Here is a 26,985-nt window from a genome sequence, read left to right on the forward strand (position 1 = left end):
TCGTCTTCCAGGTCTTAGCCCGAGTCCGAGCCCTGGGGTCGGGCGGAGCGGAGTTCGCCGTCTTTCGGGTCTTAGCCCGAGTCCGAGCCCTGGGGTCGGGCAGAGCGGAGTTCGCCGTCTTCCGGGTCTTAGCCCGAGTCCGAGCCCTGGGGTCGGGCGGAGCGGAGTTCGCCGTCTTCCGGGTCTTAGCCCGAGTCCGAGCCGTGGGGTCGGGCGGAGCGGAGTTCGCCGTCTTCCGGGGCTGAGCCCGAGTCCGAGCCCTAGGTCGGGCGGAGCGGAGCTTCCTATGGCGCCTTTGGCAAGGCCTGACTGCCTGTCAGACTCACTCTGTCGAGTGGCACTGCAGTCGGAGTGGCGCAGGCGGCGCTGTCCTTCTGTCAGACCGGTCAGTGGTGCGGCGGAGTGACGGCGGTCACTTCGGCACTGCCGGGGCGCGCGCGTCAGGATAAAGGTGTTAGGCCACCTTTGCGTTAAATGCTCCTGCAACTCGGTCAGTCGGTGCGGCGATTTAGTCAGGGTTGCTTCTTAGCGAAGCCAAGGCCTCGGGCGAGCCGGAGATGCGTCCGCCGTTAAAAAGGGGGGCCTCGGGCGAGACGGAAGTCCCTCGAGGTCGGCTGCCCTTGGCCGAGGCTAGGCTCGGGCGAAGCGTGATCGAGTCACTCGTATGGACTGATCCCTGACTTAATCGCACCCATCAGGCCTCTGCAGCTTTATGCTGATGGGGGTTACCAGCTGAGAATTAGGTGTCTTGAGGGTACCCCTAATTATGGTCCCCGACAAGCATGGTATGAATGCCTTAGGGATTTTCTCATCACTAATGAATTCAAAGTCGGAAAGGCCGATCCTACTCTATTCACTAAAACTCTTGATAATGACTTGTTTGTATGCCAAATTTATGTTGATGATATTATATTTGGGTCTACTAACAAGTCTACATGTGAAGAATTTAGTAGGATCATGACACAAAAGTTCGAGATGTCTATGATGGGGGAGTTGAAGTACTTCTTGGGATTTCAAGTGAAGCAATTTCAAGAGGGCACCTTCATTAGCCAAACGAAGTATACTCAAGACATTCTAAACAAGTTTGGGATGAAGGATGCCAAGCCCATCAAGACACCCATGGGAACTAATGGGCATCTCGACCTCGAGACACGGGAGGTAAGTCCGTGGATCAAAAGGTATACCGGTCGATGATAGGTTCTTTGCTATATTTATGTGCATCTCGACCGGATATTATGCTTTCCGTATGCATGTGTGCAAGATTCCAAGCCGACCCTAAGGAAGCTCACCTTACGGCCGTAAAACGAATCTTGAGATATTTGGCTTACACTCCTAAGTTTGGGCTTTGGTATCCAAGGGGATCCACTTTTGATTTGATTGGTTATTCGGATGCCGATTGGGCGGGGTGTAAAATCAATAGGAAGAGCACATCGGGGACTTGCCAGTTCTTGGGAAGATCCTTGGTGTCTTGGGCTTCAAAGAAGCAAAATTCGGTCGCTCTTTCCACCGCCGAAGCCGAGTACATTGCCGCAGGCCATTGTTGTGCGCAATTGCTTTAGATGAGGCAAACCCTGCGGGACTACGGTTACAAATTAACCAAAGTCCCTTTGCTATGTGATAATGAGAGTGCAATCAAGATGGCGGATAATCCCGTCGAGCATAGCCGCACTAAACACATAGCCATTCGGTATCACTTTTTAAGGGATCACCAACAAAAGGGAGACATCGAGATTTCTTACATTAACACTAAAGATCAATTAGCCGATATCTTTACCAAGCCTCTTGATGAACAAACTTTTAACAAACTTAGGCATGAGCTCAATATTCTTGATTCGCGCAATTTCTTTTGCTAACTTGCACACATAGCTCTTTTATATACCTTTGATCATGTCTCTTTCATATGCTATGACTAATGTGTTTTTCAAGTCTTGTTGGAGACTTGTTCTCAAATGCTATGAATTAAGAACAAGGCAACATAAAGTGTTAAATGTTAAATGTCCTTCATCCAACGAAGCATTATTCCTTTGGGGATTAATGGACCTTGGACGAAGGTTGATGACAATACGATTACGAAGATTAAATCTTCGTAATTGTAGTTTAATAGATTGTATAAAATAACATAAAGTATAGAGTATCAAAGGTAAACGAATCATAAACGAACCACATTGCATTTACTCAGTATATTTAATTATTGAATACAGTTATACCTCTGCCTTGGCAAAGATTGGTTTCCGAGTGCTGCGATTGCAGATACAGGAATGCGTGAACAGTAAAGGAATACTGTTCACTATTTATAGGCACAGGGCGCAGCCTGTGAGAGATTACAAGTATGTCCCTTATGAAAGTTTACAACATTGACTCAGACCTTTATGGACTAAAAGGTCATTCTATCTTTAAGTCGGTTTGTGATACCGAAGCTTCATGAAGAGGGACCTTCGGCCATCTTACACAAACAACTTCAGCCGAAGGTCGCTTCTTCCTAGAAGACCTTTGGCGACGAAGCATAGGCCCAACAGTAGCCCCTTTCGTGGTGCTAGATCGTTTTTCGTAACGAGCTTGATCCGTGAAAAAAGTTTCTTAAGCTTCGGAGCGCCGAAGGTCTAAAAAACACCTTCCCTGAGCTCGTTGTCGAGAAACGATTCAATTTCTCGGCGTGTAGCGGCCCCACCTTGCAGAGTTACTGTTCGGTCTCTGCGGTCCACCACGCAGCGAGTACGAGCGGGTGTCCGCCTGGTGTAAAAATCCTGGCGCTTCGCCTTCTTACCTGCAACACTATATAAACAGACGAGTAGGTGTGAAGTTACCACAACATTCACTGCTATTTACACTGTTTTGCTGCCAAAATTTTTAACCGTCGCCGAAGCTTGTCTGTCGGAATCGAACGAAGCTCCAGTTTGATACCTGCTTCAGAGGAAGAAAGTATTAATGTTCCACAAGTTCATAATTAAATGGCCAGAGTGCGTTCTACCGCCAGGGTTGAGCGTGAGGGGGACGAGACTGAAGCTTCGGAGACTGTTCCCATCTCCGAAGCTATGCAACGATCCGGGCTGGTGACTTCGGAAAAGATCCCTCATGATGATGCAGAACAAGCAGAACAAACAATCGCTGAAGCAGAAGAAGAAGATATGGAGGAAACTGATTCTGAAGATGATTATCGCATTGCCATGCCAAGCAAGCCCAGCCACTTGGACTTCGGGAAATCTACTGTTTCGAAAGCTGATCTGTCCAAGATGGTAAAATCGGGCTTTTTTACTGAAAATAAGAAGAAGCTATTGCGCTTCGGGGGAGAAGAGACTACCCCAAAGCCGGAGAAGGATGAAATTGTTATTTTCAAAAGCTTTCTAAAAGCTGGATTAAGGTTCCCCCTACATGGGATTATTGCAGAGGTACTGAAGAGGTTCGGTATTTATTTTCACCAGCTGACCCCCAACGCTATTGTTAGACTTATTGTTTATATCTGGGCACTCTGAAGCCAAGCAGTGGAACCATTTGCGGACAGCTTTTGCCGGGTTCACGAGTTGCATTATCAAACGAAGGCTAGAAAGGATGGATTGCACGACAATTTTGGTTGTTATAACTTCGCCTATCGGAAAACTACAAAGTTTCCTGTAATTAGCTACCGAAGTAAATGGGCAGCATGCTAGAAATCTGAGTGGTTCTATGTCAAGGTTGATGACGACAAGGAAAAGCTTGTACAAAGTCCACTTGAATTAATCTTCGGAGAAACCCGACCTCGCTGCAACATGACACCCGAAGGTCCAACACAACAAGCAATGAGTGAATTCAGAATTATTGCAGAGCATATCAGCACAAGGGACCTGGTTCAAGAGTTTTTAGCTTTCAAAGTTTTTCCCAGTTTAAAAGAATGGGAAATGCCGAAGCTACAAGGGGAAAAGAAAGAAGGTGAACTTGTACGTTTACCTTACTACTTCAAGTTTAAGAAATACTTTAAAACACCTTGCCAAGAGTGGCTGGAAACGATTGAAGCGATGTGCAATGAAATACTTGGCAATTATTCTAAAAAAGAAGATCAGTTGATGACCGCAGCCTTCGGCACCCGTCCGAAGCGAAGACTAAACCGAGTACTGGACGCCCTGGGTTTCGAATACCCTGATTACGAAAATCTGAACAAAGGTGCCGGAGGACAAAAAAGGAAGAGGATAACTGAAGCCTTAAATGAAGATGAAAAAGAACTATCAAAGAAGAAAATGCCGAAGAGGAAGAAAGCATCTTCTCCGAAGCATAAAATATCCGAAGAAGAAACCCCCGCATCACCCCCTGTCGCTGACGTTGAGGAAATTCTGAAGGTAATGACTGAATCCTTACCTGCGAAGCTAAGTCCACTGGGCCCTCAACTGACAAAGTTTTTTCAGAAGGACAAGGAGCCCGAAAAATCGAAGAAAACAATCAAGGCAAAGAAACAAAGAATTATCACTGTAACAGAGGTAATTGACAAGACGCCGCCAAGAGCTTCAGCCCAGAAAACACCAGCGGCTGCAGAGGAGACAGATATTGAAATTGCACCTTCGGAGACCGCAGCTGCCGAAGCTGCCTCAGCTGAAGATTTGAACCTGGAGAGCACAATTGAACACATTGACAAAATACTGCTAGACATGGCTGCAGAAGAAGCTACCACCGCCGCCGAAGGGGCCGCAAACGCAGCGTCGGAGAAAGGGAAAGAAATTGCTGATGAAGCTTCAGAAAACGAAGACTTCATGTTTCAGAATTTAGTTGGAGAAAAACTGTCAAAAGCTGAAAGAGAAGAGCTTAGAGAATATGCAAAATCCTGCGGATACAAACCTGGAGCACTCCTCTTCAGAGGCATTGATGACGAAAAATTAGATTGTATTCGAGATCAAACTGGGGCCAAAATTATCGGTACTCTGTCAAAGAGTATCGGTTTTCCGAAGCTAGAAACAGACATCAGCCGCTACCGACGACAACATATCGTCGGTAGCTTATTTTATTCCAACTTCAAGGTGAACTACTTGTCTCTTACTTTATTGTTTCTAATAATAAAACATGTCTGACGAAGGTTGTTTTCGTGCAGAGTATGCTGTTGAGCAAAGCCTTGCAAATGCAGCAAGACTTTGAAGATAAGAAGCACGAAGTTATAATTGAAAATTTAGAAAGCAGAATAAAGGAGCAATCGGATGTTATTGAGAAAAAGAACTTTGAGCTCCAGGCAGCCGAAGGTTCATTGGCGGAAGCTGAAGCAAAAATAACAGAACTGAACACGAAGCTTCTCCGCCAGTCTGAACAGTTCGAGCGAGAAAAGCTAGAGCTTAATGCAAAACTTGAAGCCGAAGCTCAACAAAATTCAGATTTGAGAAAACTATTGACAAGCCTTCAAGAAAAATGTCTGGAATTTAGCAACAAATGCATTCAACGCTTAAGAAAGATTTTTTACTCAGTTGGAGCCAGCAGTGAAAAATTCACCCCCTCAGCTGAAGATCTACCGAAAACCTTCGAACATATTGAGGGGGAGATTGACGAGCTCGACGAAGTCATAGCTGGGCATGGTGACTTCTGTGCCTGGGTGGCTTCTCGAGGCACTGCTGCAGCTTTCCTGAAAGCTGGCTGCGATCATGCAAAGATTGTCAATAGGCCAAATTTCACTTTATCACCATCAATCCTGGATGACATTCCTGATCTCGCCCGGAGTATCTCGAATAGATTTGTAAAAATGATATGGACAAAAGGTGGGCGAGAAAAGGCTGGAGACGAAGCTCGTAGCCACCTTGAACCAGTAAGAAACCATACCTTGTGCTTACCTTTTCCTGTAAGCTTGATTTTGACTTACAACGACCTTAATCATATAGGATGACGAAGCCGAAGCCGATGATCAAGAATGACGCCGAAACCGAAGCTCCTTGGAGATTAGATAGTAGACTGTAGACAGTACTTGAGAAACTTTTGAGATAACTTTTGTAAATGTAACTAAAACTTTTGAGATAACTTCTGTTCATACCTTGTTATATATCCTTATCCTTCCATTGATGTATGATAAATGCTTTGATGTGGACGAAATTTTCTTTTGAGCCGAAGGCGAAAAAACACCTTCCCTTCTTTTCGGACGCAGCAAAGCATAGAAAACAACATTTTTCCTTTTTTCCGAAGCTCCCCTTTTTGTATACGAAGCTCTTTCTTCCCCTTCTTTTTCCTCTTTTTGCCGAAGCAACCATTTATGCCACGAAAATGATTATCCTACATATGCCTAGATGAATGTTTATGAATGCAAATGCTATGATGTAATGCGATGTGCAAATGAATGGCCAAACACGTATCCGAAGCCATATTCATAGCCATTATTTTCTTAAAAACAATCGCACCTCAGCTCTGCATTCCCTTAGGAACGACTTTGGAGCTACTTCGCCTTTACTTTTGGCGGAATCAGCGTTGACTTTTCGCTGTAAGCTCTGCATTCCCTTAGGAACGACTTTGGAGCTTCTTCGCCTTTACTTTTGGCGGAATCAGCGTTGACTTTTCGCTGTAAACTCTGCATTCCCTTAGGAACGACTTTGGAGCTTCTTCGCCTTTACTTTTTGGCACTCGATGGTGCGTTCTCAGCTTTTACATTTACATTCCTTGGGGGATTTTGCTCTTATAAAACTAAAAAAGGAAATTACATGTGTTGGCCCCATTAAAAACCTTTCTCCCCCTTCGGAAAGGAAAAGGGTGCCATGAAAGAAAAATATGAAAAATTACATCGAGTTATACATAATATCGCCGAAGCTCATCCGCATTCCAAGACCTAGGAACGTCGTTGCCGTCCATATCCTTCAGTCTGTATGAACCGGGTCTTGACGAAGATGCTACTAAGAAAGGTCCATCCCATTTTAACTGCAACTTGCCCACTGTTTCTGGGTTGGCCACTCTCCGAAGCACCAAGTGTCCTGGCTCAATATTCTTTAACCGAACCTTTCTATCTCGCCATTTAATTGTTTCGGCTTGATATTTATTAATGTTCTCCACGGCTTGCAGCCTGGTCCCTTCTAAAGCATCTTTTTCCACAAAATAAGCAGCTTCGAAACCTGATTCTGCCGAAGCTATTACCCTTATTGATCCGGTTTTGGCTTCCTCCGGAGTTATTGCTTCGTCACCGAATAATAACTTGAATGGAGTAAAACCTGTAGACCTTGATATTGTTGTATTGTGGCTCCACACCACTTTGGTTAACTGATCTGGCCATTTTCCCCTGGGTTGATTGAAGATTAACTTCATTATTCCTGTCATTATGATGCCATTGGCTCTTTCAACGAGTCCATTTGACTCCGGATGTCTGACTGATGCAAAATGAATCTTCGTACCAATTTGATCACAGAAATCCCTAAAAGCTTCGGAGTCAAACTGTGTTCCATTATCCACAGTAATAGCCTTTAGTACCCCGAACCGACAAACAATATTTTGCCAGAAAAACTTTTGGACGGTGGCCGAAGTTATTGTGGCTAAAGGCTTTGCCTCAATCCATTTAGAAAAATACTCTACCGCCACTACAACATATCTTAGGTTCCCTTGGGCCGGTGGTAACAGACCTAACAAATCAAGGCCCCACCTTTGCAATGGCCAAACGGGTTGTATGAGCTGTGTTAAGGACGAAGGTTGTTTTTGATCTCGTGCACATTTCTGACAACCTTCGCACTTTTGAACTAATTCCGCCGCATCCGAAGCTGCCTTCGGCCAATAAAATCCTTGACGGAAAATTTTTCCAAGTAACGGCCTAGACCCAATGTGAGATCCACACAGGCCTGCATGTATCTCTTTCATCAACTCTATACCTTCGGTTCTGGATAAACACTTGAGTAGCGGAGCACAAACTCCATGCTTGTACAACTCCCCTTCTATCATGACATATGGACGAGCTCTTGCCTCTATCCTCCTGTTATAAGCTTCGTCATCTGAAAGGAATTTTCCCTGAAGATAAGAGATGATCTCAGTTCTCCAATCTTCGCTATACACAGGAGATATACTGAGGACTGCCCTTTCAAGAAGTTCCACCGAAGGTGCTTTTATTGTTTCGAAGAATACATCCGAAGGTAAAGGCAGCCCCTGTGCTGCTGACTTAGCTAACAAATCAGCATGCTCATTTTGTCCTCGAGGGATATTTTTGACAGAAAATCCTTCGAAGGAAGCTTCAACTCTTCGAACCATATCCAGATATTTTTCAAGCTTCGGATCCTTAGCCTTGCAACTCTTGTCAATATGACCCGAAACAATCTGGGAATCAGTTTTAAGTATAGCCCTTCTGATTCCCATTGCTTTTAGCTTCCGAAGACCTAGAAGCAATGCTTCGTACTCGGCAATGTTATTTGTGCAACTAAAATCAAGCTTTGCCGCATAACAAGTTTTGACCTTGGAAGGTGAAACCAACACAGCAGCCGCTCCTGCTCCGAAGGTTCCCCAAGATCCATCACAAAACACTATCCATGCTTCGGCGTCTTTATTTGCTTCTTCCTCCTGAGCCCCTGGCGTCCAGTCAGCAATGAAGTCTGCTAACGCCTGGGACTGAATCGAAGATCTATGAACATATTCAATACAAAATTCATTGAGCTCTGCAGCCCATTTTCCAATCCTTCCAGTAGCTTCTCGGTTCCTCATAATATCCTTCAGAGGTTGTGAAGAAGGAACGATTATGTTGTAAGCTTGAAAATAATGCCGAAGCTTTCTAGATGCCATCAAAACAGCATATAACACCTTCTCTAATTCTGTGTAGTTTTTCTTTGATATACTGAGAACTTCAGATACAAAATATACTGGGACCTGCTTCCTGGCTTGGCCATCAAGCTTCTCCTGGACAAGTGCTGCACTTACCGCTGAGTGCGAAGCTGCCACATATAATAATAAAGGAGCCCCTGGCACAGGTGGAGTTAATGCTGTTAGATCTATTAAATACTGCTTCAGGTCTTCGAAGGCCTTCTGCTGGATTGGTCCCCATTGAAAGACTTCGGCTGACTTCAGCACTTCGAAGAATGGTAAGTTTCTCTCTGCTGATCTGGATATGAATCTATTGAGAGATGCCAACCTTCCTGTCAATCTTTGAGCCCCCTTTTTTGTAGTTGGTGGCTCCATCCGAAGTATAGCTTCAATCTTACTTGGATTGGCTTCAATTCCCTTTGTTGAAACCAAGCATCCTAGAAATTTCCCCTTCTTTACTCCGAAGACGCATTTTTCTGGATTCATCTTTAAACCAGCTTGTCTGAAACTGGCGAAGGTCTCCTGCAAGTCAGCAATATGATTCTCCTGCTTCGTGCTTTTGACAATGATGTCATCAACATAAGTTAGCACATTTCTGCCTATCTGAGACTGGAGAACTTTCGCAGTCATTCTGCTGAAACTTCCTCCAGCGTTTTTGAGCCCCTCAGGCATCCGAATATAACAATATGTGCCACTTGGAGTTATGAAGCTAGTCTTTGGCTCATCTTCCTTCTTCATCCAAATTTGATGATAGCCTGAATAACAGTCTAACAGACTCATGAGCTCTGAAGAAGCTGCTGCATCAACTAAAGAGTCTATCCTTGGCAATGGGAATTCATCCTTCGGACAAGCCTTGTTAAGATCTGTAAAATCAATACACATTCACCACCTGCCATTAGCCTTTTTTACCATAACGGTATTAGCTAGCCATTCTGGGTACTTTACTTCTCTGATGACTCCTGCACTGAGGAGTCTTTTGACTTCGTTACGAGCACCTTCGGCCTTATCATCTGACATTTTCCGAAGCCTCTGTTTTCTGGCTCTAAAGGATGGATCAACATTAAGCGAATGTTCAATAACATCCCTATTTACTCCGCAGAGATCATTAGCTGACCATGCAAAAACATCTTTGTTGTTGAACAAAAACCTTATCAAGGTTTTCTCCTGCTCTTCGGATAATTGAGAGCCTAACAGCACCTTCTGCTCTGCTATGTCCTCACATAAGAGCATAGGCTTCGGCTGATCTGTTGAAGCTGCTTTCTCCCTTCTAAATTTGTACTGTTCACAAGCTTCAGCTCCATCTATGTTATGGATTGCTTTTGAGTCAGTCCAATTACCTTCGGCCTTTCTGGCAGCTTCCTGACTTCCATGTATAGCGATGGGTCCTTGATCCGAAGGTATCTTCATGCAAAGATAGGCAGGATGAAGAATTGCTTCGAAAGCATTGAGGGTGCCACGACCAATAATTGCATTGTAAGGGTATTCCATGTCAACAATGTCAAACACAACTTGCTCAGTTCTAGTGTTGTTGATGAACCCGAAGGTTACTGACATGGTGATCTTGCCCAATGCTACAATCTGTCTCCCTCCGAAGCCACAGAGAGGATGTGTAGCATCATGAATCTTATCTTCTGGCTCTTGCATTTGTCTGAAGGCCTTAGCAAATATGATATCAGCTGCACTGCCTGTGTCAACCAAGACATTATGGACCAGAAATCCTTTGATAACACTAGAGATAACCATGGCATCATTGTGTGGGTAATCCTTGAGATGAAGATCCTCTTGGGAGAAGGTAATGGGAATATGAGACCATCTTGACTTGATGAAGGGTCCTTGCACCCCAACATGCTGTACCCTTCTCTGTGCTTCCTTCTTTTGTTTCTTGTTAGCTGGTTCTGAGGACGAACCACCTGTGATCGGGAGCACCAGCTTCGGGTCCGAAGCAGCTCCAGCTTGGTCATTGAACGAAGCCATCAGTTCGAGAAGTGGAAGTGAGTTCACCGGAGGTGGGCGCCAATGTTGGAGACTTGTTCTCAAATGCTATGAATTAAGAACAAGGCAACATAAAGTGTTAAATGTTAAATGTCCTTCATCCAACGAAGCATTATTCCTTTGGGGATTAATGGACCTTGGACGAAGGTTGATGACAATACGATTACGAAGATTAAATCTTCGTAATTGTAGTTTAATAGATTGTATAAAATAACATAAAGTATAGAGTATCAAAGGTAAACGAATCATAAACGAACCACATTGCATTTACTCAGTATATTTAATTATTGAATACAGTTATACCTCTGCCTTGGCAAAGATTGGTTTCCGAGTGCTGCGATTGCAGATACAGGAATGCGTGAACAGTAAAGGAATACTGTTCACTATTTATAGGCACAGGGCGCAGCCTGTGAGAGATTACAAGTATGTCCCTTATGAAAGTTTACAACATTGACTCAGACCTTTATGGACTAAAAGGTCATTCTATCTTTAAGTCGGTTTGTGATACCGAAGCTTCATGAAGAGGGACCTTCGGCCATCTTACACAAACAGCTTCAGCCGAAGGTCGCTTCTTCCTAGAAGACCTTTGGCGACGAAGCATAGGCCCAACAAGTCTATTTCAAACCAAGTCATAGGTGTATTGAAAGGGAATTGGAGTCTTCGGCAAAGACAAAGGCTTCCACTCCGTAACTCATCCTTCGCCGTCGCTCCAAGTCACTCTCCATCTTTGGGGGAGAAAGCAAAAGGACTTCGTCTTTGGTATAATCTTAACTCATTTATTTATGACCAAAGGGGAAGAAAGTACTTCGAGGGCTCTAATGATTCCGTTTTTGGCGATTCATGCCAAAGGGGGAGAAAGTATGAGCCCAAAGCAAAAGGACCGCACCACCACCAACTTCAAAAACTTAGTTTTTCAAAGAGTATTTTCAATTGGTATCTTATTGTGTTCAAAAGGGGGAGAAAGTAGTATTTCAAAAATGATATATCAAAACCCTCTTGAACACTAAAAGGAGGATCTCATTTAGGGGGAGTTTTGTTTAGTCAAAGGAAAAGCATTTGAAACAGGGGGAGAAAATTTCAAATCTTGAAAATGCTTCATAAAATCGTATTCATTTACCTTTGACTATTTACAAAAGAATTTTCCAAAAACAAAACATGTGGTGCAAGCGTGGTCCAAAATGTTAGAAATGAAGAAACGATCCATGCATATCTTGTAAGTATTTATATTGGCTCAATTCCAAGCAACCTTTGCACTTACATTTTGCAAACTAGTTCAAATATGCACTTCTATATTTGCTTTGGTTTGTGTTGGCATCAATCACCAAAAAAGGGGAGATTGAAAGGGAATTAGGCTTATACCTAGTTCCTAAATAATTTTGGTGGTTGAATTGCCCAACACAAATTATTGGACTAACTAGTTTGCTCTGGTGTATAAGTTATACAGGTGTCAAAGGTTCACAACAAGCCAATTAAAAAGACCAAAGTTGGGTTCAAAATAGAGAGCTAAAGGCATCCCAAAAGGCTCCCTGGTCTGGCGCACCGGACTGTCCGGTGGCGCACCGGACAGTGTCCGGTGCACCAGGGGACCTCGCGCAGAACTCCTCAGCCTCGGGAATTTTCAGAAGTCGGCGCGCTATAATTCACCGGACTGTCCGGTGTACACCGGACAATGTCCGGTGCTCCAAGAAGACGCGGCTCTGGAACTTGGCAGCCTCGGGAAATCATAACGGCTGCTCCGCTATAATTCACTGGACATGTCCGGTGTACACCGGACTGTCCGGTGCAACAGCGGGGCAACGACTACTTCGCGCCAACGGTCGCCTGCAACAACAATTAATGCGCGCCAGAGCGCGCAGGCGTCAGGCACGCCCATACTGGCGCACCAGACACTCTACAGTACATGTCCGGTGCGTCACCGGACATCCAGGCGGGCCCAGAAGTCAGAACTTCAACGGTCGAATCGCAACGGCTTTGGTGACGTGGCTGGCGCACCGGACATGTCCGATGTGCACCGGACTGTCCGGTGCACCATACGACAGTCAGCCCCACCAAACGGCTAGTTTGGTGGTTGGGGCTATAAATACCCCAACCACCCCACCATTCATTGCATCCAAGTTTTCCAGCTTCCAACCACTATACAAGAGCTAGCATTCATTGCAAAGCACACCAAAAGAGATCAAATCCTCTCCAAACTCCACACAAAGCCTTAGTGACTAGGGAGAGTGATTTGTAGTGTTCATTTGAGCTCTTGCGCTTGGATCGCTTCTTTTCTTTGGCATTCTTTCTTGTGATCAAACACTCACTTGTAATTGAGGCAAGAGACACCAATTGTGTGGTGGTCCTTGCGGGAAGTTTGATTCCCAAGTGATTTGAGAAGAGAAGCTCACTCGGTCCGAGGGACCGTTTGAGAGAGGGAAAGGGTTGAAAGAGATCCGGTCTTTGTGACCACCTCAACGGGGAGTAGGTTTGCGAGAACCGAACCTCGGTAAAACAAATCCTTGTGTCACACTCCTTATTTGCTTGAGATTTGTTTTGCACCCTCTCTCGCGGACTCGTTTTTATTTCTAACGCTAACCCGGCTTGTAGTTGTGTTTATATTTGTAAATTTCAGTTTTGCCCTATTCACCCCCCCTCTAGGCGACTATCAACATCGACATTCCACATTAGCATCTAATTCACAGAGATGCACATGTCGTGTTTCTATTTACTGCTATTAAAATGACCTCCACGACAAAATAAGCGTCTGAACAAAATTTGAGGGGCACAAGAGTGGAGGAAAGAAGAATACCATTTTGGAGAGCCTCTTCTTGTGCTTGGTGTTCTTCTTGGCGAGCAAGTGTTGCTTCCCGGTGCACCGCCACACGATCTTGTTCCTCCCTATCACTCGAAACCGCTTCACCAAAGCCATGACGAGTGACGACACACATAACCGAACCAGACACGAATCAGCAAAAGACATCGAACAACCAAGGACTCGCAGGAACCAAGGGCGAGCTAGCAGGAAAGAACCTTGCACGTCTTCATTTTGCACCCCTTCTTCCCCTTTGTGACGACCTCGAGCTAGCGGGAGTGGCGACGCGACTTAGGTCGCAGTGGCGGCCAGCGGCACGTCAAAATAAGGATCTGGCTAGGAAGGCCCCTTCTTCCCCGCTACGATGAACTCAAGCGAGTTCGAGGCGGCCGATTGTCGTGGGAGTGGCGACGCGACAGAGGCCACGATGGCAGCCAGCGGCGTGCCAAAGAAGGATTTGGTCGGGAAGGCCCCTTCTTCCCCGTCGCGATGACCTCGAGCGAGCTGGAGGCGGTCAGCTGGCGCGAGAGCGACGAAGCGACAGAGGTCGCAGCAGCGTCCGAAGAAGGATTTGGCTAGAAAGCGAGGCTGGCTATGGGTAGCTTCCTGGTTCCTGCGTTGGCGAAGACGATGAGGAGCACGGGGTGCACGAGGGCGAGGGACAACGCTATTGGAGGGGCGCGGTGGGCAGGAAACGACGGGAAGGAGAGGTAGGCTAGGCCGGAGAGAGGCAGAGAAGGAGAGAAACAAAGAGGTAAATTTTCGCGTCCGCGGGTCAACACGCGTCGGTACGCGAGAGGCGTCGTAGCCCGGGAACACGGAGAAGGCTCCAAACCGGAGTGTCTGTTAAGACTTTAGATTAGAAACACTACTTTAACCCAAATCTTTTATGGTATGGCTAGCTTTTATCTAATACCATGAGTTACAATGTAGTATCCATACAATGTTTTTTAAAACCATGGTAATTTTAGAGTTGGCAAAAACTACAATATTATTATGATAATTACTCTCTCTGTTTCAATTTATAATTTATTTTACTTTTTTTTGCCAAGTTTGACTGACTTCGCCTATTCAAAAATTTTGCGAAAAAACAAAAAAAACAAAGCCATACTTAAAGTATATTATAGAGAAGACAACATTATAGTAAAAAATAGCAATAATTATGATTTTTTTGTTTTAGACGAGCCGGTCAAATTTAAGGTTAATCAAACGAATTACAATTTCGAACGGAGGAAGTACAAAATATAGAATTGTAAATCTTTTTAAGAAATATTGCTGCTAAATAAACCCTCAACAAATGAACTTTTTCCTTCTATTGACCCTGTTTGGCACAGCTTATTTTCAGCTTCTTCATAAATTTAAGCTGAAGTCCTGCCAAACAGGCAGCTTCTGCAGCAGCTTATCAGTTCAGCTGCTTCTCAAAATGAACTAAAAGCAGCCAACAAGCAGAAGCTGCTTTTTACCAGCTTATCAGATAAGCTGCTTTTTCAACAAGCAGCAGCTGTCCCAAATATGGCCATTATTTTAAATCTTGACGGCAATGGGCATCGCTAGGCCTAGGAGGCGGTAGCCCTCCCACCGCCGCGAGCCCGCAAGAATAAACAGAAGAGTAGAGAAAAAACCAAACCAAAACCCGGAGCCCTCCTCGTCTCCCCCGTTCGGCGGCGCGACGGTAGAGAGATTCCGTCGAACACATGGCCGCTCTCGCCTCAGCCGCCCGCTCGAGGCGCCGGCTCCTTCCCTATCTGTACCGCCTCCTCCACTCCGCGTCCACAACCGCTGTCTCCCCGTCGCCCTCCACCAGCCGCTTCCTCCGCCACGCCTCGCCGGTGCCCCGCACCCCTGACCACTCCCCTTACCTTCGGTTCCCCGCCGCGCGCGTCTCTACGCTCCCCTCAGGCCTCCGCGTCGTCACGCAGGCCTACCCGGTCGCCACACGGATTGCCTCCGTCGGCGTCTGGGTCGATGCGGGGAGCCGCTTCGAGCTCCCTGGAACCAACGGAACCGCACACTTCCTGGAGCACATGGCCTTCAAGGGCACACGGCGCCGGCCCAACGCGCAGGTGCTCGAGGTGGAGATCGAGGACATGGGCGCGCGCCTCAACGCGTATACCTCCCGCGAGCAGACCACCTTTTTTGCCGACGTGCAGGCGCGCCACGTTCCGGCGGCACTCGACGTCCTCAGCGACATCCTACAGCACCCGCGATTCCCCGAAAGGGCTATCCAGCGGGAGCGCGGCGTCATCCTCCGTGAGATGGAGGAGGTGAGCTTTTTCCACGAATTTGCTTGCTTGACTACCTTAGAGGCGAACTGTAGTGATCCTCTGTCCCAAATCAAAATTCGTTTTGGGTTTTTAATGGATTCATACTTGATGCATATGTTTTATATATGTGTCTAGTCTAGATTCATCATCATTCATTTGAATATAGACGTAAAAAGCCAGGAGCTAAAACGAATAACGATTTGGCATTTGGGATGGAGGGAGTAAGTAGCAGTATTCTCGCTGTGTTGCTAATTGGACATACCACTGTGATAAGGGTAAAGGTGAAAACTTTAGATGTTGGATTGTTTTTTCAACTAAAAGCGGAGACTCCATTATTTCAATGCACATTTGGTATTGCTTTAGCTGGGACCTTGCTTATTGAAGTTTGTGTGGGACTGTGTAATTGGCAGATCATAATTTAGCGTGGCAACTGGTATCTTTTTTAACTCGTAGTTTGTCCCCGATGCTATCCATCTCATTCTTATTCTACTTGGGAAAGCTGCTTGCTGTGGGATATGGCACATACTCCCTTTTGTCCCTGAATAAATAGATTCCTAGCAAGTTTAGGACAGATTAGTATGACAGAGAGAAGACCACATTGCCCTTTATACACACTGATCTGTGATTATTCTAATAACATATTAATTATAGCATTTTCTACACACATCCAAGTTCCAAAACTTAATACTGCATTGGGAGATTAGAGGGGTTGCAGTAAATGCGAGGTGGCTTCGAGGAAAAAAAAGGCCGGTGGACCATTCAATCTCCTAGAGATTGATTTATTTGTAGACAAATTCTTGAGCTAGGAATATATTTATTCAGGGACCGAGGGAGTATAGACAAATATAGTGCCCTGACCCCCTGACATTTGTTCTTATTTGTAGGGGAGAACATTTTTACTGGCGCTGCATGTGATGATTATGTTTATCAGTACATGCAGCTGTTTAGTGATATCCTGATGATTCATATGCTATGGCTATCAATATCAAAGCAAAACTTGCATTGCTGGTTTTCATTTTTAACATTATTCTTCCATGCTCATCAGTGAAAAAAATTGCTTGATGTGGATGTCTGATATGTTTTTATTGAAAAATAGGTGCAAGGTATGATGGAAGAGGTGATATTTGATCACTTGCATGCAGCAGCATTCCAAGGCCATCCACTAGGGGACACAATATTAGGTCCTGAAGAAAATATTAGGTCCATTTCTAAGAAAGATTTGGAGCAATATATCTCAACTCACTATACCTGTCCTCGAATGGTATTTCTTTCGAATTCTGGAAGTTTGTAGATGTTGATTATTCTTGAGCACTGAGCAGAGTTGTAATTTTTTTGTTATGCTGTCTGGTCTAGGTTGTATCTGCTGCTGGAAGTGTCAGTCACGATGAGGTTGTTGATCAAGTGAAAGAATTATTCACAGAATTCTCCACTGATCCAACTACTGCTGATCAGCTTGTTCAGGCGAACCCAGCTATTTTTACTGGATCTGAGGTCTGGTTTGTTCGTACAGGATCTTATTTTAACACTTTCCTAGGCCATTTCAATTAATCTTTAATTTAGTTTAGTGTTTTTTCACTCAACTGATCTTCAGCTTCTGTAGGTTCGTGTAGAAAATGCAGAGTTTCCTCTAGCACACATCGCAATAGCTTTCAAAGGTTCATCATGGACTGACCCTAGCTCCATTCCCCTTATGGTGATCCAAAGCATATTGGGATCCTGGAACAGGAGCATTGGGGTTGGGAACTGCTCAGGGTATGAGAATTCCCTTTCTAGTTTACATTTGCTTTGTTAGTAATTTGCTTTCCTAGTGTATTACCACCAAATTGCTGTTTAATGCTGATGATACGTATTGAAACTGCAAGGTCTTCTTTAGCTCGTGGTATCAGCAATGCTAATTTAGCTGAGAGCCTGATGGCGTTCAATACTAACTATCGGGACACAGGAATATTTGGCATTTATACTATTGCTCCGGTTAGTTTGTTGCTCAATCTTTTAAGCTTGTTCTTGTACAACTTGCCTGAACGTAAGATTGGCGCCTATAAGATTTCCTGTCTTTTCCTTTTATCTCATTATGAGTTGTTTTTTTGTAAGCTCTAAAATTCTATAAAGACTAATTTAGTATCTAGTACTCCCTCATTCATTAATGCAACACATATTTTGATTTGGAAAGGTCAAACTTTGTGAGATTTGATCATTGATTAGTCACAAGCTACAGACATGTCTTTATATAGGTATTGCATCGATAGTTCATCTTTGAAATGCCTTTAAGATAGTGATGACTTTATATAGCAATTGAAATATAGTTAAGATGGTGATCAAAATCAACTTTTGAAGGCTCTCTCATTCCAAAATTAGATTTAGATTGATGAATGGATGAAATAGTGATCACTGATCAGGTGTGGGTGTCCCCTTGCAACATTTGTGGACTGTGGTTACATTTTAATGATCAAGCAGTGAGGATTCAGGATTCTGAATGCCTTCTGGTGATATTGGACGTTTGAGTATATGGCAACCCAGATCAGATCTCTGGTGTTGGCACTAGGAAGCGAACTTCCTTGTTCAAATGGTGAGGGGTATTCATAAATACTATATCTTCCATCACATAGGCTGAATGTAGTCATTGTCTAGTTAATATATTATATGGAACAATAAACTACTCAGACAATTACTTGTATTTGCACAGCACAGAGTTACATCAAAGTTTCTAGTGACCATTCATCTATGCCATCAGCTGAACGTTGCATGGATATGACGGAGATATTGATTGCTACAATGTTTCTTACAATTTGTGAAATCAATTGCAGCCTGACACCCTGCAAGACTTGTCACGGTTAATAATGGCGGAGTTTAGAAGACTTGCATCCCAGGTGTCAGAAACAGAGGTTGCCCGTGCCCGCAATCAGGTAGCTGGTTCTGTTCCCAACATCATGTGCTGGTATATTTTGTACATTTCAGCTGTTAATATCTCTTGTTTTTGGGTATTGCTATTTATAGTAGAAAAAGTGATGGGTGGCCCTACATCTCCATTGGAGAAGGGAGAAAGCTACTTAACTTCTATTGATCTGACCCTGTCTATGTAGAACTATGTTTCACCAATAAACTATCTGGCTACTGTAGTACATCATTTTTTCAAAACAAGGAGATGACAAGCGAATATTATACACACACACACACGAAAAATCAAAATAATAATAAGATCAAGTGTAAAATCTTGGTGAAAATTATTCAGTACGCTGTTCCTTTGTGTTGCCTCATAACTTGACCCATGTAAACTCTGTTAGATGAATGAACACATCACTAGATTGGATCAAAATTGAACCAATAAGACCAAAATTGATAAAAATAAACCCTGAATAACATAAAATCAGTGGTACCTTCTACCTTCAGCTTCCAGGATGGAGCCACCAGCTCCACCTGATATGGACCCTGGAGGTAGCATGGGTCCAAGGTAATTTAAGGTTTTAGTGTTTCCCCAGTGGCGATGTGGGCTCCAGGGCCTCAGTTCGCCTGTGTGGTGGCTTGAGCGTGTAATAGTGTGTGCAGATGTGCAGTGCAGCCTCAGGATGAGAGCTAGAATCTGGCAACCGTGCTTGCTGCCTGTGCTGTGCTTGCTATATATTCCATTATATTGCCAAGTATTGCCTATGTACTACAAATTAAAAGACCGTCACCAACGCTTCCTGATAATATATCATCCTAATCCTATACGATACATGTATGTAAGGTTTGTGACCGTGCATGCTGCCTGTGCTGGGCTTGCCATATATTCCAATATGGTAGTATTTGGTTCCAGAGCCTATTTGAACGGAGCGGCTCTGTTCCAGATTTTGAGGATAGAACGACTCTTAACTGTGTTTGGCAGTCAGAATGGAGCCACTCTTTTTTTTGTTTGGTTCTAGAGTGAAGTAGAACAGAGCGGTTCCATCCTGTGTTTGGTTCCAGAGCGAAGCAGAATGGAGCGGCTCTATCCTATGCTTGGTTGATGAGCACAAATAAATAATTTTCTAACATGACACAATCATACAACCATTTGTCATATCTTAAAATGACAATTAGTCAATTATAAATATAGACCACGATCTCTAAAAAGTTTATAAAAACGGAAGAATGATGATCTATTAAGAAAAAAAAAGCTCGGGCGGGGAGGGAAAGACCGCCCTCCCGGTATTATATTAAGAGACCGAAACATGGTCCCGACCGAGAAAACCCCCGAACCCTGCCCCCCATCACTAACGGGCCGATCAACTGCCCACTCTACAACGGCCCAACCGGAGGGTGGCGCGCAAGATATCGATCCCTGAGAGCGGGTGGAGCACAGTGAGGGGATTTTTTTAACCAAGCTCGAAATTCGCCTCCTAGGGGGATCGAACCCGGGACCTGAAGGTGCTACTCGGAAGCCTTAACCATTATGCTTTCGCAATGATGATCTATTAAGTCTAAGCATATTAACACAAGTGACATTGAAAGCAACATATGAGCAGCAGCTACATACACTACAAGCATATTCTTCTCCATCTATATAAAAAAATGACAACATTACAAATTGAAACAACAAATAATATATTTGCAATACATGGATGCTTAATTTCACTGCTTAAATGCTGAGATACAAAAATATTATAATACCTTAAGCTGTCAAGTCTTTTTCTTGTCTTTGAATACTTTCAATGGAATTTTGCTGTAAAAAAATGAGACATTAGTTAGTATAATAAAATAGAAATTATACGAGAAAAGTGGCATAGAAAAGGACCAAGAATTGAGCAGAGTGCTGGTCCAACCGAATAATTTTACAATCCTAATTAAATGAGCTAATTGGAGAAGGAATACGTATTGATGTGTGCTCTCGTGGTGTTAGCAAATCATAAAAAGACGAAAAAATCTACTGCCATGAGAAAACACAACATTTCCTGGTTGTCTGCTCGGCAAAGAAAAGAAGGCTCGATTTGCTCTCTGTGGTTTGCTCAGTAAGGAACAAGAACCTGCAATTGATACAGTGATGGCCTGCTCGGCATCCATGGCGGCGCCAGCCGCAGGGATCTGACCGTGGGCACCTTCACTGCGGGAGGGATGCGGCCCGCGGGCGTCGCGGAGGGAGGCGCGACACGGAAGGAGAAAGACCACAGGCGCGACGACGGGAGAGGGATGGAACAGAGGCGCATCACCAGGGGGAGATGGTGGCCGGAGGCGAAAGAGATGCGGCGGCAGAGAAGGTTGGGGAGGAAAAGAGTCAGAGGGAGAGGAACGGACGCACATACTGGAACAGAACGGATCTATCCCACAATACTCTCCAACCAAACACTACCTATATTGCCAAGTATTGCCTATGTACCATAAATTAAAAGACCATCACCAACGTTTCCAGATAATATATCATCCTATATGATACATGTATGTAAGGTTTGTGAACAATTATGCAAGTGTTGTCTATTAATCATGACCTTTTTGCCTTCCTCTAGTAAGCCTTGACATGGGTATGGCATGGTTCCTGACAAATCAGTGATTTGGTTATACAAGTATTATCTAATAATCCTATAAGCTTTGTCTAGCAACCCCATATCCCCCTCCCTCTCCTGGCAGTGGATATTTTTTTTATTTGGGAAAATTGCTACGTTTTCATAAAGACAAACCTTTCCCTTTCCTTAAATATGCTAATATGATGAGGGGCGAAGCCAGGCTCCATGTTCACTGGTGTCAGTATTATGTCTAACCGATGTTGTCAATATTATAAACAGTGTTTAAGTAGTATTTTACACTGTTTTTTTTTCAGAATTCATCAGTGTTAGCTGACACCATCAATAAGCTTTAGCTCCGCCCCTGTTACTGTAACCCTATTCTGACATTCAATTATTGTGGCATTCACATATATGCTGCCCTAAATATTGGTGAACTGTAGAACTTTCTCATGTAAAAATTAATCTGCAACTTGGTATATCTGGTTTGCATTAGTGGAACCTGAAACATATTCTAGAACTAACATACGTCTTATGCCAGCTGAAATCTTCTCTGTTACTTCACATTGATGGATCCACTGCAGTTACTGAGAATAATGGTCGCCAGGTATTCTAGCCTAAGCTTCTCAGACTAGCAGCAGCTTCTCCCATCCTGATTAATAAGATTTTTTTTCCGCAACTATCTCATGCAGATGCTAACTTATGGGCGAGTCATGCCGTTCCTAGAGCTTTTTGCACGCATTGATGCTGTTGACTGTGCTACAGTAATGGAAACTGCCAAGGAGTACATAATTGATAAGGTAAATCTCCAAGAGTGGTGACTATTCTACTAACGCAGAGTAATACAGTATCTTTGGTGAACAGGTCTGCAGTATAGTGGTCACAGGAGCCGCATCTTAAGCACTGGGTTCGATTGCCTGTGAGAGTGATTTTAAACAGGCCTAGGCTAAAAAACACCCTCACCGGCAGTCTCCCCGAGTCTAGGGCAGCTTGTCTTGGGGGGTGTTTCATGGCTCGCGTGGTAGAAGCTTAATTCAAGTCTGTGGGGAAGGGTTTTTCCTCCCTCACGGTAGTTTGGAAACTCAAATCCCCTCCCAGTGAATGAAAGGGGATTGAGTGAAAAGGGGATTGAGGGGGAAATTAGTTCATTTCTCCCCCAATCCTATCCAATCTCGGAAGGGATTTGAATTTACAAACTAGCCCGCAGGAGTTTTAATACAGTATATCTTTGAATACTTTTGTGCTACCGTAGGCCTCACGCACTTACACGATTGGTTTGGCAATTTACAGGATATTGCTCTGGCTGCAGTGGGACAGCTCACGGAATTACCAGAACTTAGTTGGTTTCGCTCCGAAACATGTTCTGACGATGATTTTACTCGAAGAATATTATTTGGGAATGCAAAGTAGTTGAAGCTGTGGCTCTGTTTTGGTATTGTTGTAACTCTAGGTCAATCATTCTAAGAAACTATCAATTGATAGATAGCATCAGCTATTTCAGTTATTTGTTAGTTTTGCGCTTGTACTGTGTACTTATTTGACGCAAAATGTGCAAATAATTTACTTTGCTGTGGTGCTCTACTTATGAATTCATTTCATCTATGAGTTCTAAGAATATATATTTTTTGCTATTAAGCATATTGAAATTATAAACTGGCAAAAGAGGAGGCAATGAACTTATGAACAGAAAATGCCAGAACATCAGATATTGCTCTATTCCCTTACTGTTTATTATAACAACAAAACCCTTTTCTTTGCGTTTAGTGAGTCAGCACTAAGCAGATTGAGGGTCTGTTTGGTTGGGCTGTGGCTGTGAAAAAAGTTGATGTGGGCTGTGAGCTGTGGAAAAAGCTGTTGTAGGCTGTAAGCTGTTAAAAAGCTAAAAACCGTTTGGTGGAGATCACTAAAAGTAGTTAAAAATTCTTCGATATATGTTTTCACAGTTCCATCCGAAAAGCCACTAAAAGCAGGTTTAGAGGTGCTTTCAGATTTACACTACGAGAAAGTTGGCTTTTAGAAAAAGCTGCTTCCTGGATCCAGCCCTTTGGTTGGTTTTTGACTTTTAGGGGGTAAAATCAAAAGCCAAAAGTCAAACCAAACACACCCTGAGTCTGCATTAGTTACCAAACTAAATGGTTAGAACGAACGGGCGTGCTGAGTATTTTGGTGTATGGGTAGGAAAATTATCAGCAAGACCTGATTTGGTAGAAGAGGCAGCTCCCAAACCAGTCGAGCTGCTGCTCGCCTTGGGAACAAGAAAGCTATCGGCAGCAAGCCAGCAATGGCGGCAGTAGCTAAAGGAGGAGGATTAGCAGCAAAGATGGAAGCGGCCTGAAGCCAGGCGCATCAACAAGATGAGGCCTATTAGTTTCTTCCATGCACTGCAAGTTTTTAGTCCAACAACAACCGGTGCCGCACCAGGCAAGTTAGGTTCAAACCCTGTTTCAGGAGCAATAACAGTTAGTAGTTTGTTTGGGTAATCAGAAGATGTAGATTGGCAGTGTTGCTGTTCAGGTGCCAAGTTGTGATCGCCGCTCGTTGTACTCAGTGACGACAGCGACAAGCGATGAGCATTCAATGGCAGATCAGTGGTCAGACAGAGGCCATGTTTGGAAGCTTTATATTTTTGCAGTTTTAAGGCAATTCAATGGTATTTGTTGATGCTGTGGTATTGGAAACCCAAAGGTGTTTGGTTGGTATAAGTAAAACACAATTTTAAATACCACCGTTTATCCAAAACTGTTGTATTTTTTACCCATGTGATGTGAGCTTCAGCAGAACGAATACGATGCACCAGCGTGAGTGTGTGACTGCTGAGCAAGAAGCCTCATAAACGACAGCTGGGACTCTGGGAGAGTTCATGCGATGCAGACTGCGCTGCCAAAGTCGGCGTCGGCCTTCACTCCGCGTGGCGCGTGGCTCCAACGCCGCGCAAATGGGCTCACGCCGGTCGCACCCGTTCCCGCGGGGGCGCCACGCCCCGCGCCCTCCTCCCGCCGGCGCCCATGAATCCCTCACGCACCGGGCCGTTGCACCATCAATCCTCCCCCTCCGCGCCATTACTGCAACATACACGGATACCTGCTACCTACATGCCCTGCGCCGAGGCCGCCGAGCCGCTCCCCGCGCCCACGCTACCTGCACTCGCCGCTGGCCTCCGGCTCAAGCATTGCAATGGCTGCTTTGCGGGTGCTCCTCTTGATACTGGCGATCGCCGCGAGCCGCGCCTCCGCTCCTGTCCCGAGCCCCGACGCCGTCGCGCTGCTCGCATTCAAGTCGGTCTGCTCCGACCGCGCCGGGGCGCTCAGCTCATGGACGGAGTCCTCGGACCCCTGTGCCGCCAAGTGGCGCGGCGTCACCTGCCGGCGCCCGTCGCTCTCCTCCCCGGCCCGCGTGCGTCGCGTCGTCCTCGAAGGCCTCCAACTCGGCGGGCACGCCGCGGCGCTGGAGCTGCTCGCGGATCTCCCCGTCCTCTCGTCCCTTAGCCTCAAGAACAACACCTTCACTGGCGCGCTCCACGGCGTCGACTTCTCCCGCCTAGCGCCGCACCTCAAGCTTCTCTACCTCTCCGGCAACGGCTTCTCCGGGCACTTTCCCGACTCCTTCCTGCGCCTTCGCCACCTACGCCGCCTAGACCTTTCGGGAAACCACCTCGCGGGCACGGTCCCGCAGGAGATCGGGCACCGCCTCCGTGCTCTCCTGACGCTGAACATCGCGCGAAACTCGTTCGTCGGGTTATTGCCGGGCTCGCTGGAAGCAATGCCCGAGCTCGCGGAGCTCAACGTCTCTGGCAACCACCTCGAGGGGCGGGTCCCGGAACGCCTCGCGTCTGCGTTTCCCGCGTCGTCGTTCGACGGCAACCCGGGGCTCTGTGGCGCGCCGCTGGCCCGCCGGTGCGTTGAGCCGCAGCAGATCGTGTACGACAATGGCCGCGGCGGGGCGTCGAACGGATCGAGGACGGCGGGGAGTGGGATTGGGAAGACCCGTGACCGGTGGATGGTCGTGATGATCATGTCAGCGGTGGGCGCGGCGGTCGCGTCGTTGGTCGCGGTGGCGCTGTGCGCCGTGCTTTTGCTGAAGGGCAGGAAGCCGACGAGACGGCCGCGCGCCGGCTCCACGCCCGCCAGCTCGACGGTCGCACGGGAGGAGACGGTCCGCTTTGACGGGTGCTGCGTGGAGTTCGACGTGGCCACGCTCATGCAGGGCGCCGCGGAGATGCTGGGGAAAGGCGCTACGGCGACGACGTACCGCGTGGTCATGGGAGGCAACGACGCGAGCGACGCCGCCGCCGAGGAGGCCCGCGGAGAGGTGGTGGTGGTTAAGAGGTTGAGGAGGAGGGACGGCGCGTCGAGGGACGACGAGAGGCGGCGGAGGGAGCTGACCAGGGAGATGGGCACGTGGCGGCACGCAAACGTCGTCGGCCTGCGCGCGTTCTACGCGTCCACGGAGGAGCTGCTCCTCGTCTTCGACTACATGCCCAACGGCAGCCTCCATAGCCTCTTGCACGGTGAGCAGCGCGCCTCATTGCTCGTCGCACGTGTCAGTCAGTGGTGTCTTCTGACGTTTGCACAAAACCGGCGCTCTTCTGGACAGAGAACCGTGGCCCGGCAAGAGTTCCTCTGGGCTGGCAGACCAGGCTGAAGCTGGCGCAGGACGCGGCCCACGGCCTCGCCTACCTCCACGGCGTGTCCGGCGGCAATCTCTCCCACCGGCACCTCACTTCCTCCAACATCCTCGTCGACGGCAGCGGCAACGCGCGCGTCTCCGACTTCGCTCTTCTCCAGCTGCTCGCGCCGGCGCCACCTGGAGAGGCCCTGCAGAAGCAGGACGTGCACGGCTTCGGCGTCATCCTGCTGGAGATCCTGACAGGGCGCCAGGCGGGCGAGTACGGCAGCGCGGACCTGCCGCGGTGGGCGCAGACCGTGGCGCGGGAGGAGTGGACGCCCGAGGTGTTCGACGTGGAGCTGCCGCGGAGCAAGGGCGCCGAGGACGAGATGGTGGCGCTTCTGCATGTGGCTCTGCTGTGCGTCGCCGACAACCCGGGGGAGCGGCCCAGGATGGCTGTGGTGGCCAAGATGATCGAGGACATCAGGGACAGGGGGAGCAAGCGGAGCAACAACTACTCTGCGTCTCCGTCGCAAGCGAGGCACTCGTACGAGTCGTCTCCCTGCGTGTCCGAGGACACCACCAGGTCTACTCCTGCCTCAAGCTCTTGACGCGACCGAGTCCAGTCTTCAGGTGACTAGGGAGTAGCAGCATAGCATTGCTGGACATATGTCGTGAGAAAAACATTGTGAAATCAGGGCAGTGATCAGCACTAGAGTAGCCTGGAAACGCCGTTTGCATCAAGCAAGTGGTGTAGCTTCGATTTCTACATTTTAGTTCCTCCATTAGCTAATGGAAGAAAAAAAAAAGAAGTTAATGGACCCTTTTAGCTCGATATGAGTGAGCTGAACGCGTAGCTCAGCTGGCTGACTAGAACTTTTCACTTGGATTCTGAGTCCTCGATGTCACGGGAGATGTTTGTATTTTTCTAGATTTATTTTAGAATTATATGGTGTTTTTAAGAAGCAATTGACGTATACATATATAATAAGAAGAATTAGAATTAGGTATGTGTATGCGTTACGCATACTGTGACATACCTTACGTTTATTTTTGTAAAACATATATTAGTCGTAACAATCTTATGTTGTTATTAATAGCTGAAATCAAGGGGCTGAGATGCTTTTAGATTCTTGAAAACAAAAACAAAATCATTTCTTTTGGATTCTTATAGGGCTGATTTGGTGGC

At 46.0% G+C, this 26,985-nt stretch overlaps 2 protein-coding genes across 2 annotated transcripts; both read left to right on the top strand.

The window, feature by feature from the left end:
• Positions 1 to 15,130: 15,130 nt before the first annotated feature.
• Positions 15,131 to 22,839, top strand: LOC100279289 (uncharacterized). Its single transcript, NM_001152310.1, has 9 exons — positions 15,131 to 15,741; positions 16,838 to 17,002; positions 17,095 to 17,232; positions 17,342 to 17,493; positions 17,604 to 17,712; positions 18,546 to 18,644; positions 21,733 to 21,798; positions 21,884 to 21,991; positions 22,482 to 22,839. The coding sequence occupies exons 1-9, from the start codon at positions 15,172 to 15,174 to the stop codon at positions 22,599 to 22,601; spliced, it is 1,527 nt and encodes a 508-aa protein (NP_001145782.1). The 5' UTR covers positions 15,131 to 15,171; the 3' UTR covers positions 22,602 to 22,839.
• A 1,496-nt stretch (positions 22,840 to 24,335) lies between these two features.
• On the top strand, positions 24,336 to 26,625 carry LOC103636227 (probable leucine-rich repeat receptor-like protein kinase At1g68400). Its single transcript, XM_008658582.3, has 2 exons — positions 24,336 to 25,698; positions 25,785 to 26,625. Exons 1-2 carry the CDS (start codon positions 24,366 to 24,368, stop codon positions 26,405 to 26,407), a joined length of 1,956 nt encoding a protein of 651 aa, XP_008656804.1. The 5' UTR covers positions 24,336 to 24,365; the 3' UTR covers positions 26,408 to 26,625.
• Positions 26,626 to 26,985: the final 360 nt, after the last annotated feature.

This window comes from Zea mays, chromosome 8 (genome assembly GCF_902167145.1).
Source record: "Zea mays cultivar B73 chromosome 8, Zm-B73-REFERENCE-NAM-5.0, whole genome shotgun sequence".
Classification (NCBI taxonomy): Eukaryota; Viridiplantae; Streptophyta; class Magnoliopsida; order Poales; family Poaceae; genus Zea; species Zea mays.